The sequence below is a fragment of the Oreochromis aureus genome, linkage group 17 (assembly GCF_013358895.1).
Source record: "Oreochromis aureus strain Israel breed Guangdong linkage group 17, ZZ_aureus, whole genome shotgun sequence".
NCBI classification, from domain to species: Eukaryota; Metazoa; Chordata; class Actinopteri; order Cichliformes; family Cichlidae; genus Oreochromis; species Oreochromis aureus.
This window is the reverse complement of record NC_052958.1, coordinates 37,879,483-37,900,792: the sequence shown is the minus strand read 5'-3', so window position 1 is coordinate 37,900,792 and position 21,310 is coordinate 37,879,483. Positions and strand designations below refer to the sequence as shown.

Genomic DNA, 21,310 nt, shown 5'->3' with positions numbered 1-21,310 from the left:
TGGAAAACGTTCATTGTGACAGATATTTCTTCCTATCTTCAGTCCTGTCTTTCTGTCTTTGAAGTTCCTAACCATGTAAGACACCCGCCCACACACATCGGCACACACCGGAAATTATTCCGAGAAATCCTCATCTGATGTTTCACTGAGCACAGACGTGTCGGCAGTGGCCGCAGCGATAAAGTTGGTGTTTTGAGTGACTGCACTCAGCAATTTATAAAAAGTTGGTTGCATGGCAGCAGCCGAGGACGTTGTCGCCTGCGGTTGCACACATGTACACAGGCGTGCAGCGTGTTGTGGAGGAAGATGGATCGGAGTACAGATTGTAAGTGACATGTTAATTTCTTCTGCATCACTCACGGCCAAGGCGTCCGCTATCAAAGTAAAGGGACACGAGCCCCAGCCATCAAGGCTTTCCTCTTCTTTTTTCCCTTGTCTTCTCGTCCTGGTGCATTCCAGGCTTGATTGTGCGCAAGGAGATGTTTAATATAGCTTTCTACTCACCCATCTCCCTCAAAACCATTTGATTTATCCCCTTGCTCTACATCCTATTACTGTTTCATGTCCCAAAGGTCAAACCACATGTTTAGTGACTGAAAGCAAGCATGGTCGGGCATCACTATTACAAGGTTACACATGTCAGAGCATCATTAAACATTGTTAGGGAATAATGGGTCAGCATCGTGTGTCAACTTTGATGATCTCCATACATTTCTGTGAGATGTTCTTAAAGTTACAGACAGCTTACAGAGGTCAGGCCACAAATGTACTACCAGTGCCAAAAAGTTACATAGATCAGAAAAACTTCATCATCATGAAGAAGCTTCAACACAACCTTTACCAACAAAAAATGCACATTACGAATTTCACAGGTTTACTGTATATGTTGTTTTGCAATATAACTCACTCTCATTTTTAGCACTTAGTTGTTCAACATGCTCTTTATCCACGATGCAGAAACAGTTTGTGTTTCTATGTCTTTTCTTTTGCACTCGTTTTTTAAATCTTGCTTTGACGTGTTTTCTTCTTTATTAACTTTCAGTGTTCATCTCTGACTATAAAGCAGATATTAAATGATAGAAATGAGCTCTGCTCATATAACTCAGGGTATTTCACCATGATTAGTACTTCATTTGTGATTTGCGTACACTGAGAAGTGACAGATACAAAACACGCATAAATAAAATACAGTGGTCATACAGACAGGTGAAACAAAGGAAATGCAGTGCTGTGAGGTGCTTATGTACTGGGACGGGGACAGCAGCTGCGCGTTATTTCCTGGGTCCTTTAAATTAAACTGTGAGAATGAATTCTACAACAAACGATCAGCCAGCAGGATTATTGAGGTCAGGGTAATGGTGAATGGACTTGTTCTTATATAGCACTTTTCTACTCCATTTGAGCACTCAAAGCACTTCACACAACCTCATTCAAGCAACCACTTTTTGCTACGCTTTTTCTGTCTACCATTCACACACACTCACACTCCGATGGATATCTTCCCCAAGGATATTTGGCATGTAGACTGGAGCAGCCAGGAATTGAACTCATCCATTTTATTATGTAGAATTTAGACTGACTGAGTTCTGATTTACACCCAATAATAAAAAAAAGAAAGGTCCTGTGTTTAGTGCAATGCTCAACTCCAGTGTTCAGTGTTGTTAATGTAAAACTGTAGAACTAGAAGCTTTGCGACACCTGATGGATGCTGTAAGACATAGCATGATGTCTCTGTTTTCTCTCGTGTGTGTATGCAGGCAACCCTGGTACTACGGCTGGGGCTTCAACCTGCCGCGAGGTCAAGCTCTGCTGGATAAGTGGAACCAGATCCCAGACAACACAGACATTCTGGTCACACACTGCCCTCCACTGGGTGAGACACATATTACAACTGACACACACACACACACACACACACACACACACACACACACGGATAAATATTCGATTCGAAACATTGTTACTGACATACATCTTTAGTTGCAATTATTTGGTAGTGGAATCATTTAGATATACAGTATTTCTTGATTTCTTTTTTTTCTCTCTTTTTGCATATTTTCCACATTTACATGTCTCAGATCATCAAATACATTTTTCTATTAGACAAGGATAACACAGGTAAATACAATATGAAGTTATTAAATGGTGACTGTGAGAAAAGCTGCTACATAGCCCAAGTGCCCTTGAGCATCGGTTTGAGAACTGATGGCCTGGCATTCTCCTGCAGAATGTCCCTGGTAGAATTTACACAGAGTGTAAATTCAGAGTTCCACCAATTACAGAAAGCCGTCCATGCAGCCCCAGACCACCATCATCGCCACCTTGTTTTGGGTTAGTTGTACTTTTTGTCTTGTCAGTCAACAGAATATTTTCTTAAAACCTGTTAGAGTACTTGTTCATGTTGCAGCAGTGCAGCATGGGCAGGAAGAGTGAGCTACGTGAACGTTTATAGGAAGTTTATACTGAAGACATAAAGACAAAGTGTGAGTGTTTATGTCTGTTTTATGTCTACCATACAGATTAAATTCATCTTCAGTGACTACAAGTCAAAACTTCAAATCCACACTTGTTTGCATTCAGTTATCTTGTAGCTTCACTGTCACTTTTTTCTTTTGTTGCTTGTGTTTCACGTGTAAATCAAAGGTTCCGTTTAATACATTACATCCTTAATTCCCCATTGCAGTTGATCTGGCTTGTGTAATGTAATTTATGCCTGATTCATAGACATGGACACTAGAGTAAATCCAGCAGAAAACACATTTTAATTACCCTAAGTTAACCTGTCTACGTCATTTGAGCAGCCCTCCCTTAAATACATATGCAGCGAGGAGAGAGGTGCACTCAGAACACTGAGACAAAGCACACACAGATGGTTCGATAAATACACCACATGTGTTTGGAACAGAATGCGTCACATCTGTGCGTGGAGAGACTGGCGCAAAAACTCACCTAATCTTTTATTTATTTTTCCATTTATTGTTAACTTTCAGTTCAATAGAGAGGAGGAACCAAACACGGCATAATCTCGGCTTGTTGGAAGGAGAAAAACTGAGCTTTGCTGTGTGAAATTTCATAAAGTAGGGAGGCCAACAAAACACGAGGAGCAGGCTGAGAGAGATAGCATGGAACCAGAAAAACATACAAAAATTAGAAATGAGAAATTTAGGTGGAAAACACAACTGACGACTGAAATCATGGAGAACAAAACTATGTCATCGTGTCAGTTCAGAGGCCACGCCCTCAGACTGAAAGAAGGCTAGAAGGCAAGCTACATACGTTTAGCCTCCACAGATCTGGGTTTTGATGGCTAAGCCTGGTGCTGTTAGAGGTTTCTTCCTGTTAAAGGGGAGTTCTTCCTTCCACTATTGCCAAGTGCCGCTTATCGGGATCATCTGATCTGTTTTTTCTCTCTAATTCACATTTCTATATAAAATGCCTTAAGGCAAGTGCTCTTGTGAAGCGTTGCTATCCAATAAAATTTAAAACATGAATGGGATATTTTGGGTAGTAGTGAGACAGGAGGCGCACCAACACTTAGAATAAATTAATAAACAATACCATAAAGACAAAAAGCAGCAGCCTCACATCTGTACACAAGTAAAAAGGGATTTGTGTTTGTGCTGCAGTGGTTATACATTTGTAGATGTGGAGCGGCAGATAGCAGCAGCTTTCTGCCCACTCAGATTATTCTGGTCAGCTCAGATCACTCACACTTACAAACCTTCTGTTATTATTGATAAAAAAGTATTTACTATATTAGCTATTACACAATAATATTAAAGTCACAATAAATCTATACACAGAATAATGACACAGTAACTAAATTTGAATTTAAGCAAAAAAAGAAAAGAGAAATAAACTAATAATAGAAAAGTTCAGGGCTTCTGAACTACACTTTATTTTTGGTAGAAAACGAATTATGAGCCGTTGGAGCCGTACTCTGTGTCCTGAAGCTGATATTTCAGAAAAAAAATTTAAAAGCCACCAGAATTACATGGTTTTGGTGGATTTGATGTATTAAAAAGCAGCAAACAAAACTTTAGCTTCTGATGACATTTTGACAAATAGGGCTTTATTTACTGATGAATCTATTTATAAACCTCTCATTCAGCTCCATCAGAATAAAACAGGGCAGTGGTTACCCATTATTGTTTTGGGGGTTTTTTGCATTGAGAAACTGAAATGGGCTCAGTCTCATTGCTCTTGTGTCAGACCTCAGCTGCCTGTAAGTGGTCACAGAGCAGTTATTTTGGGCGTGCTGCAGTCTGCAGCCACTGTTTTCCATAATGTGACTATGACATTACAGAAGGGACTGTGTGCCTCTGACAAATCAAACTCATGCAGTGAATTTGAAGCTGAAATGTGGAACAAGTTGGGTATTAAGATTAAAAAAGCTAACGGTTTTTTCATAAATGAGTGGCTTTGAGGTTTTCTGTGAACAGTGTGAACACATGACAATCAAATTAAAAGCGTGTGTCACATGCCCGACACATGAAATTTGACCTCGGTGGTCCTTGTAGAGACACTACAGAAAACCATACAATCTGTATATGCAGACATCTATCCACAGCTTTTGTAGACATGCACACACACACAGCTTGAGCGTGCTCTGTAAATGGTTCATTTACCTTTCAAATGAAAGAGAGCAGTGGAAAAGGCCCTGATGAATCATTGTTGGATTGAGTGGATGCATAAAAGGTGAAAGTAATCACAGCGATGACTCACACAGATCAGTCAGCTCATCTTGCGCTGCCTGAGAGCACACTTTACCTGTACAGGAGATCATTAGCCTTCTTAGTAATCACTTTTCAGCTCATACACACTTGTTTTCATCCTCTTACACACCAGTGTTGCAGCAGTCTGAATAAACACAGATGCTAGCTCACAAGCTGACTGACATCCTGTGCAAGCATCGCAAATATGGCTAAACACACACTCCTTTTCTCTCTGTCTCTCACTCCTGCACACACACTTTCACACCTCATCTCCTGCTGCAGCTGTGGTGTTCAGATGAGTGTGTGTGATTGATTTCCTTGTCTGCGTCTCGGCTGCGAACACGGCCATTTATTTTCCATTCAGCTTAGCCAAGTGTCTCCAGCTATCTGCTCGTAAGCCACAGGCATATGGAGCAGCTACAGCAGGCTACTAATGCATGACACACACACGCGCACACACACACACACACACACACACACACACACACACACACACACACACACACACACACACACACACACACTCAGAGCAAGACTTGGAGGGAATGACATGAAAAAAAAAGTAGTACGGAAAAAGGGAAAGGAGCACAAACGCGGACGCTACAGTATTTTAAAATTGTTTTTAATAAGACGAAGTAAAACACAACAGATGAGAAGGTGAAGCAAAAAGGAGCAGGAGCAAGACATAATTTCGCACTGCGGCAAAAGCGAACGTCTTTTATGAGGCGCGATAAAGCTGCAGATCGGCGGCTAGAGAGGAAAAATATGGCCCCTTTATCTGGCTGTGAGGAAGAAGTTAACAGCAGAGAGAACAAGGGAGAAAGTGAGACAAAAAGAGGAAAACAGGCTCAATGCCCAAAGCAGCAGCTGCTTCGAAACAAGGAGCACATTAGAGTGAAATACCCCGAGACACAAAGAGCCCTCGTAACTTCTCACTTTACTTCCACCATCTCCCAAGGCTTGTAAAAATATACTTACACTTTTAAGGCATTTTATGCCTAAACCGATCCTAAACGTGTGTGTGTGTGTGTGTGTGTGTGTGTGTGTGTGTGTGTGTGTGTGTGTGTGTGTGTGTGTGTGTGTGTGTGTGTTTTACAGGTAGATAGATTTAGAGGGTAAAGAAGTTGGTCTGTATCACTTTACAACCATGACTGATTCACTGCCAGCTTAGAACACGGATGTCGTTATTCCTCTGCTGAGCACAAGCGGGTCCATTAATTCTGCTGTGAGCAGGTTGCTAGGGAATATAAAAATGTATAAAGGCTGTCTTTCTTTCTCTTTGTTTTAAAAGCAAACAGATCAGGAGCACCTCTGATGTAGTACCTGGGCTTTCATTGTGGGAAAAGGCCCTCGTATTATACAATTAAACTTACAGCACTGAGTGGCCTGAAGCCCCAAAACATCATTTAAAGCTGGACCTTAATCAATAAAAAAAACCAGGACATTTACATTTGTTTGCCTGAAGCTTTTACCCAAAAACAGTATTACCCTCAACAACTTCAGACCCTTAGATTCTTAAAACTATCAATTCAATTTTATTTATACAGCACCAAATCACAGCAACAGTCGCCTCAAGGTGCTTTATATTGTAAGGTCGACCCTACAGTAATACATACAGCCTCTCTTAAAGATTTGGCTTGCTGTCGTATGTTTGGAACATAAGTGGACTGATTCTTTTACGCGCTTTTCTACTCTCCCAGTGCGCTCAAAGCTCTTTGTACAACATGCCACATTCACACACATTCACACTCTGATGGATGCATCGGAGAGCAGCTTAGGGTTAATATCCTGCCCAAGGACACCGCTGACCTTCCCATCAGTAGATGACCTGCTCTACCTCCTGAGCTAGCACCCCGACTACACCCTGAAAGCTTTGTGTGCTGTTTCAACTTGATAATTCAAGTCTCACTGGAGGCACAGATAAAATCCCCCCAAAAGTTATGTGTTCGTGGAATTTTTGTTTTTTGTTGGTTTGTTTCGTTTTTGTTTTGTACTGTTTTTTCCCATGAAAATAGTCCCTGTGTGGCTTTAAATGACTTCGATTAAACTGTGTACCTTCGTTTCATTTAATATATTACTATACAAATGTCTCCCTGATTCATCCTCAGCCTCGTGATTAGCTGCTCTCTTACCATTTGCATCTCGCACGCCTCACACACAGATTCCCCTGCTGCATGCAGGGAGACGCACTGCAACAGTGAGCGTGTTGGTAAGCAGGAGAGAAAAATCTTCATATGTAAAATCAAGAAGTGCTGAACAGAGAGAGACTGCAGTCTCTGCAGATACGGGGAACTGCTGGGTACAACCTGTTCATGCTAGTCTATTTAAACTGCTTACTGTTTCCTCAGACACTTGTTGGGAAACTTTATTTATACTTACAGATTTCTATGACGTTGTTGTCACTGCACGAATGCTCCATGTGTGTCTATAGATTTCTGCTACACACAGTGGGAAGTGACGGAGCTGTGAACACACACACACACACACACACACACACACACACACACACACACACACACACACACACACACACACACACACAGCAGACAAACTGTACTACATATACTATACAACATTAGCTTGTAGATATTTTCAAAGAACTAATGAGAAGTTGCTCGTGTTGAACCTTCTTCCCTGATGAGTTCGTAGACTCCCCTTTCATGTCATACTGAATAAAACATATTTACATTGAGCCAGAAAAGAAATTGAATTTTGGTAGCATTTTATATCATTTTACACTTAAAATATGAATTTGCTGATCACAATAACCATTAGTTATATTTAATAGATCTTTTATTTTCCTACACTGAGGATGCTATAGCCTTTAGCCTTCATTGTTGTTGCCTTTTTTGTTTTGTTCGTCCTCTTTTCTGTTTCCTTTGTGTTTGTAATTCTTGTCTGAGCAGAGCGACAGACAGCAGGGAAGATGGAGGCGCGCAGTCCTCAGTCATTTTATTCCTCTCACTTGATGCTTTTATTGACTCAGCATCAGCAGCATCCGTCCTCGCGGAGCAGACACTAAATCATATACACTCCATGCTTTATCCTTGTCACACATACTGTGAAGTATGCATCTGTGTGTGGCTTTGATTGATCTTTATTTTCTGTGGCTGCTTTTTAAGAGTCTTTTTTTCAGTGCTGTGTAATGTAGTTTGCCATTAGACAAGCAGCTTGAAAAGAAGAGGTTCTTTCTCAAGTGTGAATGCATCAAATTTATACTTTGGTATTCATGTTACTTCCGGCGCCCCCCGTGTGCGGCAGCCTGTTACAGCAGCTCTGCTCATTAAGGTATGGACATCGAGGCTGTGGACAGCTACAGGTACCTTGGTGTTCATCTGAACAACAAACTGGACTGGACTCATAACTCAGACGCCCTCTACAGGAAAGGGCAGAGCAGGCTGTACCTGCTGCAGAGACTCAGGTCGTTTGGAGTAGAGGGCCCACTCCTGAAGACCTTCTATGACTCTGTGGTGGCCTCAGCCATCTTCTATGGTGTGGTCTGCTGGGGCGGCAGCATCTCTGCTGGGGACAGGGAGAGACTGAACAGGCTGATCCGAAGGGCCAGCTCTGTTCTAGGATGCCCTCTGGACCCAGTGGAGGTGGTGAGTGACAGGAGAATGGTGGCTAAGCTGTCATCCCTGATGGACAACATCCCCCACCCCATGCAGGAGACTCTGACAGCACTGAGCAGCTCCTTCAGTGGCTGCAGCACCCACGGTGTGGGACGGAGAGACTTCGCAGGTCTTTCCTCCCCACTGCTGTCAGACTCCACAACAAAGACTTTTGCAGCTGATCAAACACACAAACCCACACATGTGCACTCAGCATCACCAAGGTCACATTAAAAGAATTGGTGAAATGGTCTAGCAAGGATCATTGCTGTGGAAAGGTAAGGATACAAGTATTGAATGAGTTTCCGATGATAGGGAGTACTGAACTACGTAATTAAACCAGAAAATACCATTTCCAGTATCTTTCTGATAGTTTAACTGCACACATATGTGTATAGTGATTTCCTTACATTTCTTTTCTTTTTTATTGCAATTAGTTAATTACACAAATGAACAAATTACAATAAAAGAAAGATTTTTATTGCCTGGCTACAACTGCACTGAATGAAAAAGCCAGTTTGCTGTCAGAATCACGCTGTGAAGGCGTTCCCATGTCGTTCAGTGCTCACACACGGCCGTCATCATGTTGGATTAACCTCCAGAACAAAAACAAATTGGTGTGTTTTTTAAATGTTCAGAGACGTTGTTGGTAAAAAAGTAAAAGTTAGCTGACTCCTGGCTCAACTGGTTAACCGGAAAGATTAATCTTTCACTGGCATTTTTTAACTTGTATCATCTCACTGTCCCCTCCTCTGTTGGAGGGGTTTAAATACACCCCACTGCAGAACAGCGAACACCAGCTCTTGCATAAAGGTAGTGGATGGAAATGCGCATTATTTTCTTTTGAAAATAACTGAAACTAAGCCAAATTTTTAAAAAAATAAAATTTTTAAGGTAAGTTAAAAAAATTAAAGGCTGCATTACTTTTACAGATTTGATTTTGATCATAAGCTTTGTGAGCATGGCAGTGATTCGCATGTCTCTGTGTGCAGGTTTTCTGGACTGGGTTCCCAAGAAGATGCAGCGTGTTGGGTGCATGGAGCTGCTCAACACAGTCCAGAGGAGAGTTCAGCCTAAATTACATGTTTTCGGCCACATTCACGAAGGTACGACTAATTACACTGCTGTCGAATACTTTATGTTTAATGCAGTTATGAATGCTACAATTAAATGGATGTTGATATTTAAATTATAATGTGTATTTAATCATTTAAAGGTAACATAAAATATAAAATGAATCACTTTGAGCCAAAAATCAGATCTGAGAGGACTCTGAATGTTATATTCTTTAGATCAACACAGGCTGTTCACAAATTACAGACCAAACAGCTTACAAGCACTTAGTTCTGCCCCTCAGTAGGCTTCCAGTAGCTAACTAATCAAAAGAAGGCTTATTAGTAAGCAGCCTTTAAGAAACTACTTTAAACAACAACTTCAAACAACTTTTTTTGTGACGCCACGTAACCTGTGCGGCAGTAACATTACTCTACTATGAGTGTAGAATAGAGAGAAAACCAAACATCCACAATTTAGAATTTCATTTTATGCACAAATATGTTTAAATATACTTCCACTGATAATTTTAAATTTAATTATTAGACTTGAAAACAGAATTTTAAAGGTAAATTTATGAATTACATTCACAAGTTGGACAAAGGTTGATTCAGCCTGAACCACAGCAGAAAGAAAACTACTGTTTAGGTCTTTAGCTACGATATAAAGTGCTTCAAGGTGACTGTTGTTGTTATTTGGTGATAAATTGAAAACATAAATTGCTTTCCTGAAGAAAATGAATAAATAAAGTAGAGAGAATAGCTGAGCAGCCACATCCCTATCATCATTTCGTACAGGCCAGCAGGGCCAAAAACTCCCAGCGTTGAGGGTTGCTTTTTTTTTTTAGGGTTATCAGGTCAACACTGAACCCCTGGAGCACTAGTCCCCCATCAGAGAGAACCAGATTAGAAACTAGATCAGATTTTATAAGAGGAGAAATGGGTTGAAAGCAGTGCTCTTCATTAATGTGAGGCCTCACAGAGAGGCAGAAATTATCCTCAGCGTGTTTTGTATTCATGTATTCCAAATGTGAAAGGAGCAGCACAGAAATGCAAAGCAATGTTCCAAGAGATGGTGAAAATGACACGTACACTTAAAAAAATCACTCACGGTGCAACGTTAAATTGTAGTGCTTTTTAAGAGATGGCAGTTAACTTATGCTTGAAAAACTGTAGCACTTTAATACATGCACTTTTGAAGCAGACATGTAGTGGTGTTAGTGTCACACTCTCTGCATATATTTTCACAAACTACAATCTCAGGATTTCAGAACACGTGAGCCTTTCTAGCTTCCAGTTTTGCAGCTGTTTCTTCAGTTTAGATCTGCAGTATTTCTTGTTTGTCCCTTGAACCACTGCAGTTACGATTCCTCCTGTGGTACACTGTCAGACTTTTGTTTCTCTGGAGTATATTTACAACACTTCCAAGTCTCTTCCATTTGGGCTAAAGAGTCAAACTGCTCCACCCAAATGTCTGGATCTTTGTTTTTTATAAAATAGTTAACATAGTCCCTTTTTTCTGTTTTGCAGAATGTGAAAGGAACATATAGTTATACCAGTAACTGTTGAGTCACTGATTTAAAATTTTCATTTTGTCCTTTTTTTCCACACAGTTTTGTTTTCCTGTTATAGAGAATGATTATGCCTAATATATTACAGTGTGGCACCACCAAAACCAAGGCTGCCAAAGTCAGTAAATGAATAATGGTTATGTCTGTTGTCTTATGTTAAATAATTAGCCATTCATTTGTAGATTTTATCAACCATTTAAACCATAAAAATGAATGAAAAATCTAGTTTAATCAGTGTCATAAACTCTAAGTGTGGAGGTCTGATTAACAACCAAATAAATAACTAAAACCAAAGTTACATATGAATAATCAGTATGGCTGAAGGATTTGAAAGTTCTGAGTTGTCATGAAGTTGTGTGGCACACACAGAGGTCCATTTGGGTCCCGCTTTGGGGTCAATTTTCATTCCCTGTTAATATAATATTCACTGTTATGCTGATGACATCCAAACCTACATCCGTATGAAACTGTCTCTGTCCCCCTGCTGCCTCGGTTTAACTGTCTACATGAAAGACTGGTTAACACAATTTCCTAACCTTAAATGAAAGCAAGACAGAAACTATTGGATTTGGAAGCTGTAACTACTCTTTATCTTAACTGATACCCTTGGTCCCCTTGCTTATCATTATTCGCTTACTGTTAGACATCTTGGTTTTTAGTGTCTACAGTTGTGAACACCTGTTTTTCTTCAGTTGCGTGAAATCACCAAAGCAAAATCTTATTTTCCTCCAACAAACCTTGAAAAACTTTTTCATTAGTAGATTGGACTGTTGCTGTTCTCTCTAGCTGGGTCTTTAACACTCTCCATTACTTGCTTGGTAACAGGTATTAGAAGACATAATCACATCACCCCAGTTTTAGCAAATTTAAACCGATTTCCATATTGATTTTAAGATTATTTTATTTACTTTTAAAGTTTTAAATGGTATGACGCCCAGTAATCAAGGTGCTTTATATCTTAAGATAAGATAATATATACAGAGAAAAAACCCCTATGAGCAAGCACTTTGGTGACAGTGGGAAGGAAAAACTCCCTTTTAACAGGAAGAACCGACAGAACCAGGCTCAGGGAGGGGCGGGGCCAACTGCTGCGACCGGTTGGGGTGAGAGAAGGAAGACAGGATAAAGACATGCTGTGGAAGAGAGACAGAGATTAATAACAGATATGATTCAGTGCAGAGAGGTCTATTAACACATAGTGAGTGAACAAGAAACACCCAGTGCATCATGGGAATCCCCCAGCAGCCTACGTCTATTGCAGCATAACTAAGGGAGGATTCAGGGTCACCTGGTCCAGCCCTAACTATATGCTTTAGCAAAAAGGAAAGTTTGAAGCCTAATCTTGAAAGTAGAGATAGTGTCTGTCTCCTGAATCCAAACTGGAAGCTGGTTCCACAGAAGAGGGGCCTGAAAACTGAAGGCTCTGCCTCCCATTCTACTTTTAAATACTCTAGGAACAACAAGTAGGCCTGCAGAGCGAGAGCGAAGTGCTCTAATAGGGTGATATGGTACTACAAGGTCATTAAGATAAGATGGGGCCTGATTATTTAAGACCTTGTATGTGAGGAGCAGGATTTTGAATTCAATTCTGGATTTAACAGGAAGCCAATGAAGGGAAGCCAAAACAGGAGAAATCTGCTCTCTCTTTCTAGTCCCTGTCAGGACTCTTGCTGCAGCATTTTGGATTAACTGAAGGCTTTTCAGCGAGTTATATAACCCAAAAATAGTACTGAGATCATATAGCCAGATCTTCTTACTACAGCTAAGGTCTCAATGTAAGCATAGAGGGGATCGGGCCCCTAGACACTGGAATAACCTGTAACCCTCTATTTGTTTTGTATGTCTTATTTTTATTGTATTTGTTTTAATGATCTATGATTTTCTTTTGCTTGTTAACCAACTTGTAAAGCATTTTGGTCAACCTTTCCAATGCCCTATAGAAATGAAATTGACACTGACATTTTTAAAACTCCTCAGGTTATGGCATGATGACAGATGGCACAACGACTTTCATCAATGCCTCAGCCTGCACCGTGAACTTCCTTCCCATGAACCCGCCCATTGTCTTTGACCTGCCCAATCCCAGGACTACGTGACTACAGGAATCTCATCTGCAAACCCCTACCATCAGTCAGGAGAAAGGAATGAAGAGAGGTAGGTGAGGCGGCAGGCAGAAAGGACCAAATCCTGTAAATATTGCACAGATGTGTGTTTATCATGTGCAGCACACGTCCGGAGAATCTGATCGTGAAGCTGACCGAGTGAGGGAAGGAGGACGCTCCCTCACGCTGTTGTGTTCTGTCATATGCCATCATTTCTTCATCTCAGCATGGACTTTAAAAAAGAAGAGACAAGGATTAATGGAAGGACAGTAAAATGTAAACAAACTGACGATTCTTCAAATCCTCTCTTACTGCACTGACAATCTGATGCTGCTCTCAGAAATGCAAAAGACCCTGTCACTTTGCTGAAGCGAAACAGCTCAATGCCTCGTCTAAGGTCTAAGGGACAGTTTTAGCTGAACCATGGCTCCACAGCACTAACGGGACATTTGTTTGGGGAATTTTCACCGAGCTTTTCATACTTTTAAACATCAGTTTCCATCTTTTTACAAATTTCCTCCCACTAAGAACTTTTACTACTGCCCTTATCTTCCTCCTTTGATCCCATCCTCAGGCCTGGAGCATGCTGGAGTGTGCTTTTTTTCTTCTTCTTTTTTTTCACCAGCATGTCTGTGCTTGAGAAATCAAAGTGAGTGTATGAGGGCATCAAGAGGTCTACATGTCTGACATGATTCCCTTTTGCCTCATTTGCAACCCTCAGTAAGCCTCTTAACCGCTAAAAGGAAGAGTCCCATTCCTGCTTCCACGTAGTTCTGATGTTGCTCCTACTCCTCCTTTTTCCTCCTCTCCATGCTTCTTGCTAAGAATGACTCGGTCAGCTTTTCAGCCCTTGGCTGGAACGTCTGGCTCATGGACTTGCAAAGGAGACCAGGTAACATGCAACGTAAAGGTGCTATAAGCTAATCTCAACAGTCATGTCACCAGACCTGGGAGAAGTAGTGGTTGTATCAAGGATGCTCCCTCATGTTATGTTATTTATGGAAGATATGGGTCTTCACCTTTTCAATAGAAGCAAAGCTGTAACTAACTGATGTAAATGTTCTTTGTCAATGTAAAGAAAAAAACTTGAATTTTTTCTCTTGAAGATTACCAAGTGTTGCTATGCTTTTCAAAAAAAAAAACAATTGTGTCAAGAAATTTGTGGTTGTTACATTTTATTTGGTTTGTTTAGTAATGTAAAGTAACGCTTGTTATAGTATTTTCTTCTTTGTGAAGCCGCTCAGCCCCATTCGGTGAGTATTAACTCTTTTATGTCTCTAAGCAGTTTGTGTTACAAAAAAAGCATCACAAGAACACGTCACACTTTGATCTCCGACATTATGTATGAATGTTCCCCCGGGCTGCAGTTTACTCACGCTATACTCTCGCTTCTTTCGACACATCAGCGTTCGTTGCACCAGCTGACGTCTTAATGCTTCCGAATTGGCAAGACAGGAAAAGGGGTCAGAACCGCTCACCAAGGAACGCATTAATGTGGAAAACAGTAGGAGGGCCGTTTACATGTTAGAACACAAACATGGCACAGTTTTAGCACCTTCTCTAAAATCCAAGTTTTAATTGTAGTTTTAGTTTTCATTTCCATTCTTCTCAGCAGCGCAATAAGGAACTTTAAATAAAAGACAAACCTACGGCCTGCCTAGGCCATTTGATGCTGTATATCACACTGATTGGTAGACTTTCACACTTTTTATACCACTTTCATAGTTTCTTAATCTTTAGTTAATACTGCTCTTCCATTGTCTAAATATGTCATATATTGGTTGACATATTTTTTGCTTTGTTTTGTTATTTTAAAGTTGAGTGTTTTGACATTGTAAAAACTTGTTTTATCTGGACCTAGCTGGACCTGTTATTAGTTAACTGGGGCCCAGCTTTTTGGTTCGGACCGTGGGTACATTTCAATAAGAAAGTTCATTTAAAACCAGCAGAACCAGTAAAATCCAGTATAGTTGACAATAAACTGCTTTTTTGTTTTGTTTTTCTTGTTAAAAATAATTTACCTAAGGCAGATGCCAACTTGGATTTACATTTCATTTAATAGAGAAGTGGCAGTCCATCATCCCAGTATAGAGAACAGCTGGTATTTGTGGCCAACATAAATGTATTTTTTCCAGTAAATGCTAGAAAAAGATGCAAACAGTGGTAATTTCATGGTGTGCTGCTTTGAGCTCACCTTCTGAACAAAAACTGTACTTACACTGCTTTGAATCACTTTAACCCATACAGCTGAACAAGAAAGAATATTAGAGTCTCTCTCTACCTGTCCCTAAATAATTAACTGTTCCCACTTCACTAATTGGCTGTGCTGGATCAGAAGAACATGAAATTGTTGTTTGTCAAAACGTCCAGACAGTACAGGACTGTGAACATCTCAAGAGAAGGATTTTCAGCCTGAAACCAGGGATACTGTAAATCGCAGCGAGTAATTACAGTTTGAATGTAGACAGAGGAAGTTCTGTACAAATGCAGTTTAGGTCATTTTGCCTGTGTGGAAATCTTTAAGCCTTTATAAGAAGCAGCCTCATCATTTAAAACACAAACTTAATTAGCATCTATGAAAGGAAACGTTTCGAGAAAGGAACAAAGACAAACTATTAAAAACTAAGAGATGGGAGGAGCTTTCATCTGGAAGCTTCATGCAAAGCTGTCTGTTTGGTCTGACTCTCCAGTCCCAGTCCCCATTTAGATGTCTCTCCCTTTGATGCTCTTCTGCTTCAGTAGCTGTGTTATGTTTCCTGTTTTATCCAAGAAGAAAAAAGTGCTGTACTATTTCTTGATTTATTTTCTGAGGCATGCTTTAACAAGTTAATGACTTCTGCTTCTCAGACAATCTGCATATGAAGAGTTTTGTTCCAAAATGAGATATTTACCTTGGGCATGGGCAGAATGACTGACAGCTGAGACTTGAAAGCAGGATAACTTGTTGACATTTCTACTTGCTGGATTTTTCTTATTCAAACAGTTCTGGATGCTTAGGTGTTTGGATGAATGGATGTATAGCATTTTGGAATTAAAGTGTTCATATAGTGTTGTATTTTTGCCATTATTGCTGGGGACTTTTTTTAAACTGTACAATAAGAGAAAAAGAACCAACACCTTCTGGAGACATGTAAAGTACCTTTCTTTCTAAGGATCCTGGTTCTGAAGCATTCTTCACAGATTGAATAAAGTCTTATCTGTGACCAGTGGATCACGTTTCCTTATTTACATCCTGTACTCTTCCCTTTTGTCTTTGCTGTACATTTCTTGCTGTAGACAAAGAAAAGAACAGCGAGGAAACTTTTCTCGTCCTGGTTCTTTCCTTTGGTTCCAATCAAAGGTATCTGTGTCTCCTATCAATTATGGAGCTCTGAGCAGCGAGTTAATTTCCAGTCGCTAAACCCTTGCTGCTCCATCTCTGTCTTCCGTTTTGTTCCGCAGGTCTTCCACACCTCTGCACATTCTAACGAGAACCTTCTTTCAAATAATTACATTAGTAATCCCGAGGGAGAGTGGGTAATTTATTCTCGGACCGCTTTTTACTTTGCCATTAATACAACAAGCTTTCATATGCTCTATTCTTTCTCAGGCTCTCTCTCTCACCCTCCCTCTCTTTTCTCACTCTGCCTCTCCAGCCACAATGCTGAGCTCTTTTTCTCAGTTCTGATCATCCCTTTCCTATTTCCATCTGCTCATTCTCTCCTCGCTTCCTCAGATAATGATTCTCGGCACTCTATATTTCTCTGTCCTCTGTGAGTGCCCCTGTGTGTTGCTGCACTGGGATTTCCTTTGAATGAATGACAGACGTCCTCCCCATCTCCTTGTCATCCATCTCACCTCACACTTCCCATCTGATGAAAAGGCGCGCCCGCTACCTCTCGTCATCTGCGTTGTTAAAAAGGTACTTTATTTGATTGGCTTTGGATCACAAATCAGTGTCAAACAGACAGTCGTTGCAAGGAACACCTCTCAAATAATCAGTCCACTATAATTAATCTTTAGAGATTTTTTTATGTTTCTAAGTTCGACTCCCTCAATGGGTCTATTTGTCGTGTCAGAGGCAGATCAAATTTGGAAGTGTAAATCTGTGCTGTCTGGGCTAGATTAACTCATGCCAGGATACAGGGGCAAAAACAGCTCCTGTTTTGATATCATTTTCTCAATTAGCTGCACAGCATGACAATGATAGGAAATGATGTATTTGGTACAGTTTTACTTATATACAGTTAGCTTAACACAACAGTTGATGTAAGCACCTTATATTGAAATATAAAGACACTACAATATTAGCCTTTACATTGGAGAGAAAATCCCCGACATTCAATTCAATTTTATTTATGCAGCGACAAATCACAACTACAGTCGCCTAAAGATGCTTTAGGTTGTAAGGTAGAGTCTACAACACTACATACAGAAAACCCCCTATGAGCAGTGAAAGTATGAAAGGTAGAATGACTGTAGCCTCTGATATAGCCGATACCAGCAAAACTAATGGATGGCTCCCTAACCCTAACCAAATGCTTTACCAAAAAGAAACAAAACAAAAGTTTTTAGACTGATCTGAAGTAGAGAGTGTGTCTGTCTCCTGAATCCAAACTCAGAGCTGTTTCCACAGGAGACGAGCCTGGTGGCGTAACGCTTGTACTTTTCTGCAGCCTGTAGTGAGAGAGTGTTGCACCGTACCAGCAAGATAATATCATATTGTGTGCTCTTTAAGATGCAATCGGACTTGCTTATTTAATGCATGTGAGGACAAGGATTTAAAATTTGACTCTGGATTTTACCAGAAGCCAGTGAAGAGCTAGTATGGAGAATTATGGTCTGTCTTTCCAGTCCCTGCTAGTACTGTCACTGCAGCATTCTGGATCAACTGGCTTTAAGATATGATACGGACTGATTTTTCAAGACTTTGTATGTTGTTGGATTAACAAGGTTTTAGTGAACACAAGGTTTTATGGGAGATTATAAATATTATTCAGTCAAAACGGTGAGGGTAAAATGAAAACAATGAAAAGAATAAAATGAGCACATCTGGAATTTTGGTCCACACTTTTTTCATAATGTTATAATTGGTATAATGTATACTTTGGTATACAGAGGAGTTCATAGCAACTCAATAACAGCGAGGTGTGCAGCTCCCATGGCACGATTGTTCAAAAATAATAAATTGCATGAATATAGGAAATCTTCCTCTCAGTGACTGAGTCGTCTCATTGTCTCCTCATTTTTTATAGATCAAGGCAGAGTAACCCAAGCTTAAGTGTTCATTAAGGTGTTTGTCACATAGATACCAAATAAGCTCAGAGATTAAGCGGGTGTTATAGACAGGGTGATTAGTTTATGTAGAAATGTAGTTTGTTGTTGTTCTGGTTTATGTGCTGAAATGGGGTTTTTTTGTGTGTGTATGTTCAATGTGTTAGACTTGTACACAGTTAAACATATATGATCAAATAATGTTGCGTCCTGGATATGGATTTGTAAGCAATGAAATTTGAAATAATGGGGTAGGAACAGGAAATGTGTGAACTTCATCCTACTCTTTTTCGAGCACACACATTCTGTAAACATAGATATATACATGAAAACTTGATGATTTTTAAGTTTTGTTTTTTGTTTTTTTCTCTTGTTATTTCAATTATATTAGCATGTTCGAAATAAAATTATATCTGTCTGTCTGTCTGTCTATCTATAACCAATAAATTGGATTTTCAATTTTATTTAGATTGCGACAAATCACAACAACAGTCACCTGAAGGCGCTTGATATTGTAAGACAAAGACCCTACAGTAATATAGAGGAAGCCCCATCAATCAGACAATGAGCAAGCGCTTGGCAACAGTGGGAAGGAAAAGCTTCCTTTGCACCGGAAGAAACCCCCAGAAGAACCAGACTCGGGGAGAGATGGCCATTTGTGGGTGAGAGGGAGGAAGACAGGACAAAAGGCACACTGTAGAACAGAGTCAGCGATTAATAATAATTAAATGCAGAGTGGTGTAAAAACACATGGTGAGTGAAAAGAGGTGAGAGAAGCAGAAATGCTCAGTGCGTTATGTGAAGCCTCCAGGAGCCTAAGCCTATTGCAGCCTAACTGAGGGAGGATTCAGGGTCACCTGATCCAGCCCTAATGATAACCTTTAGCAAAAAAGAACGTTTTAAGAGGGTGTCTGTCTCCCAAAGCCAAACTGGGAGCTCGTTCCACAGAAGAGGGGCCAGAGTGAAAGGCTCTGTCTCCCATTCTACTCTTAATCATCCTGGGAACCACAAGTAAACCAGCAGTCTGAGAGCAAAGCGCTCAGTTGGGGTGATGTGGTTCTATTTGGTCTATGAAATAAGATGATAATTCTGATTATTCAAGACTTTGTGTATAAGGAGAATGATTTAAAATTTAATTTTGGATTAAACAGACAACCACTTAAAAGAATCCAATATGGGTGAAATGTACACAAACTTCAGCCATGCTGCCATGTTCTTCTACTGAGAAGAGGCTTTCTCCTGGTAACCCTTCCAAAAAAGCCATACTCTTTTTCTAATTGTACTGTAGCTTTAACATTTACAGTAACATGCTAACCGAGGATGTGGAGTCTAACTTTGCTCTTTTTGCAGTTTCTCTGAGTCTTGCTGACAAGAATTTCCGGAACATCAGCTCCTGGGAAGATGAGCAACTGTTTTGAAAGTTTTCCACTTGTGAATCATTTTCTTACTGTAGAATGGACTTCAAAATGGCCTCACAGCCTTTCCCAGATTGGAAAGGGTTGTAGGGTTGGTGCCTATCAATCTCAGACTGATGACACCAACAACTGCTTCCTTAATATAATTGCTAATATCTTTCCTCCTTGTTCATTAAGATTAACACACACACCTAAATGCTCCAGACGAGCAAACTGCCAAAATGTGGGCTTTTATTAGAGGTGGGCAGACTTGATTGATGTTCAGTTTATCTAATGCATTTCATTATGAGCACCTGGCTGTTACTTTCCCTCGTAATTCCCATAGAAGTAATATGGGGATATTTAGATTTTGGAGTTTCTGCATTAAATTTTGTTCAGTAATTAATAACACAGTGTAATATTTCATGATTGTGGTGTGACTTTATCTCCACATGGACACACTGAGAGAAAAAACATACAAATCTATTATTATAATATTTTCAGGCCCATATAAGAGATCGGCTTGGCAGAACTTAATTGAAGGACCAACTGAAAGAGCTGAGCAATCTAGATGTAGAGTAAAAGTATGTAGAGGTTGATTAGGCGTTTAAGACACACAAGGGGGATAAATTTGCTCAAGAGGTCAAAACAGTGACCTGACCTTCCTCTCTCTATGCTACCCCACCAGGACACAGAGTCAACCTGAGGCAAGTAGCAGCTCCTGGACAGCTGTGACTGAAGGTCAGGTCAGGATCCCGGTGGTCATGGACACCCCCCCCCCCGCGCAGAAATGACACTACATCTGAATGGGACAAGCTTCAAACGCTGGAGCTGGAGACGTTTGTATTCTCTGGAGAATTTTACAGACACAGCTTTCACCATGGTGCTAAGTGTTCATATGATTGTTGGGTTCTCCTCAGTATGTATTATTGTAGGATCTACCTTGCAATATAAACTGTTGCTGTGATTTGGCACTATGTAAATAAAATTGAATTGAACTGAAAGTTTCTATCTATTGATTTAAGGAACACTGTCGTCAGTAAACTGTACAGCAGGTAGAAGGGAAGGACAATAAGTGTTAGCTGCTTTTCTCCTGGGCCAAAATTTCAGTCTGGTCTTGTTTCAACCTTCAGCTTAATTGAACAATTAAAATTACTAATAAGCTGTCAAGTGAAACAGTGTGTGTGTGTGTGTGTAAGCTTTCACATTTAAGTTTCACTTGCATACAGACAGGTTGATAGAAGAGACCAGAAAGGAGCTCAAACAGATGCATCAGTAATTCATAGAATGGCTGTGCCAAAGCAGCAGAGACAGTGAAGCTCTGTCGTGTAGTGTTAAGAAGCAATGCCTCACGGAGGTCGAGTACAAGCAGACAGATCCACTTCATTACCTCTACTCTGATTGGACAGAGAAGCCAATGTTTATCTGAACCACCCTTTAACCTCTGAAGCTACAAAATGAAGCCAAAGTGCCAAAAACTGCAGTTCCTCTGATGACCACTGGAGTCTGGCTCCAAGAGCAACTTATGGACTCTTATGTCATGTTGTCTCCAAAAATCACTGTCAGATTGTTGAGGGTTTACAAATAATTTTCATTTAATGTATAAATGCAA

General features: G+C 40.2%; 1 protein-coding gene across 1 annotated transcript in view; it reads left to right on the top strand.

Annotated features, from left to right (window-relative positions):
* The window catches only part of mpped1 (metallophosphoesterase domain containing 1), an 87,619-nt gene extending 71,408 nt beyond the window's left edge, over positions 1–16,211 (top strand). The window contains exons 5-7 of the mRNA XM_031734829.2: positions 1,758–1,873; positions 9,319–9,432; positions 12,927–16,211. Coding sequence (XP_031590689.1) covers positions 1,758–1,873; positions 9,319–9,432; positions 12,927–13,045 — 349 coding nt within the window. The 3' untranslated portion in view covers positions 13,046–16,211. The remainder of the gene's footprint in view (positions 1–1,757; positions 1,874–9,318; positions 9,433–12,926) is intronic.
* Positions 16,212–21,310: the final 5,099 nt, after the last annotated feature.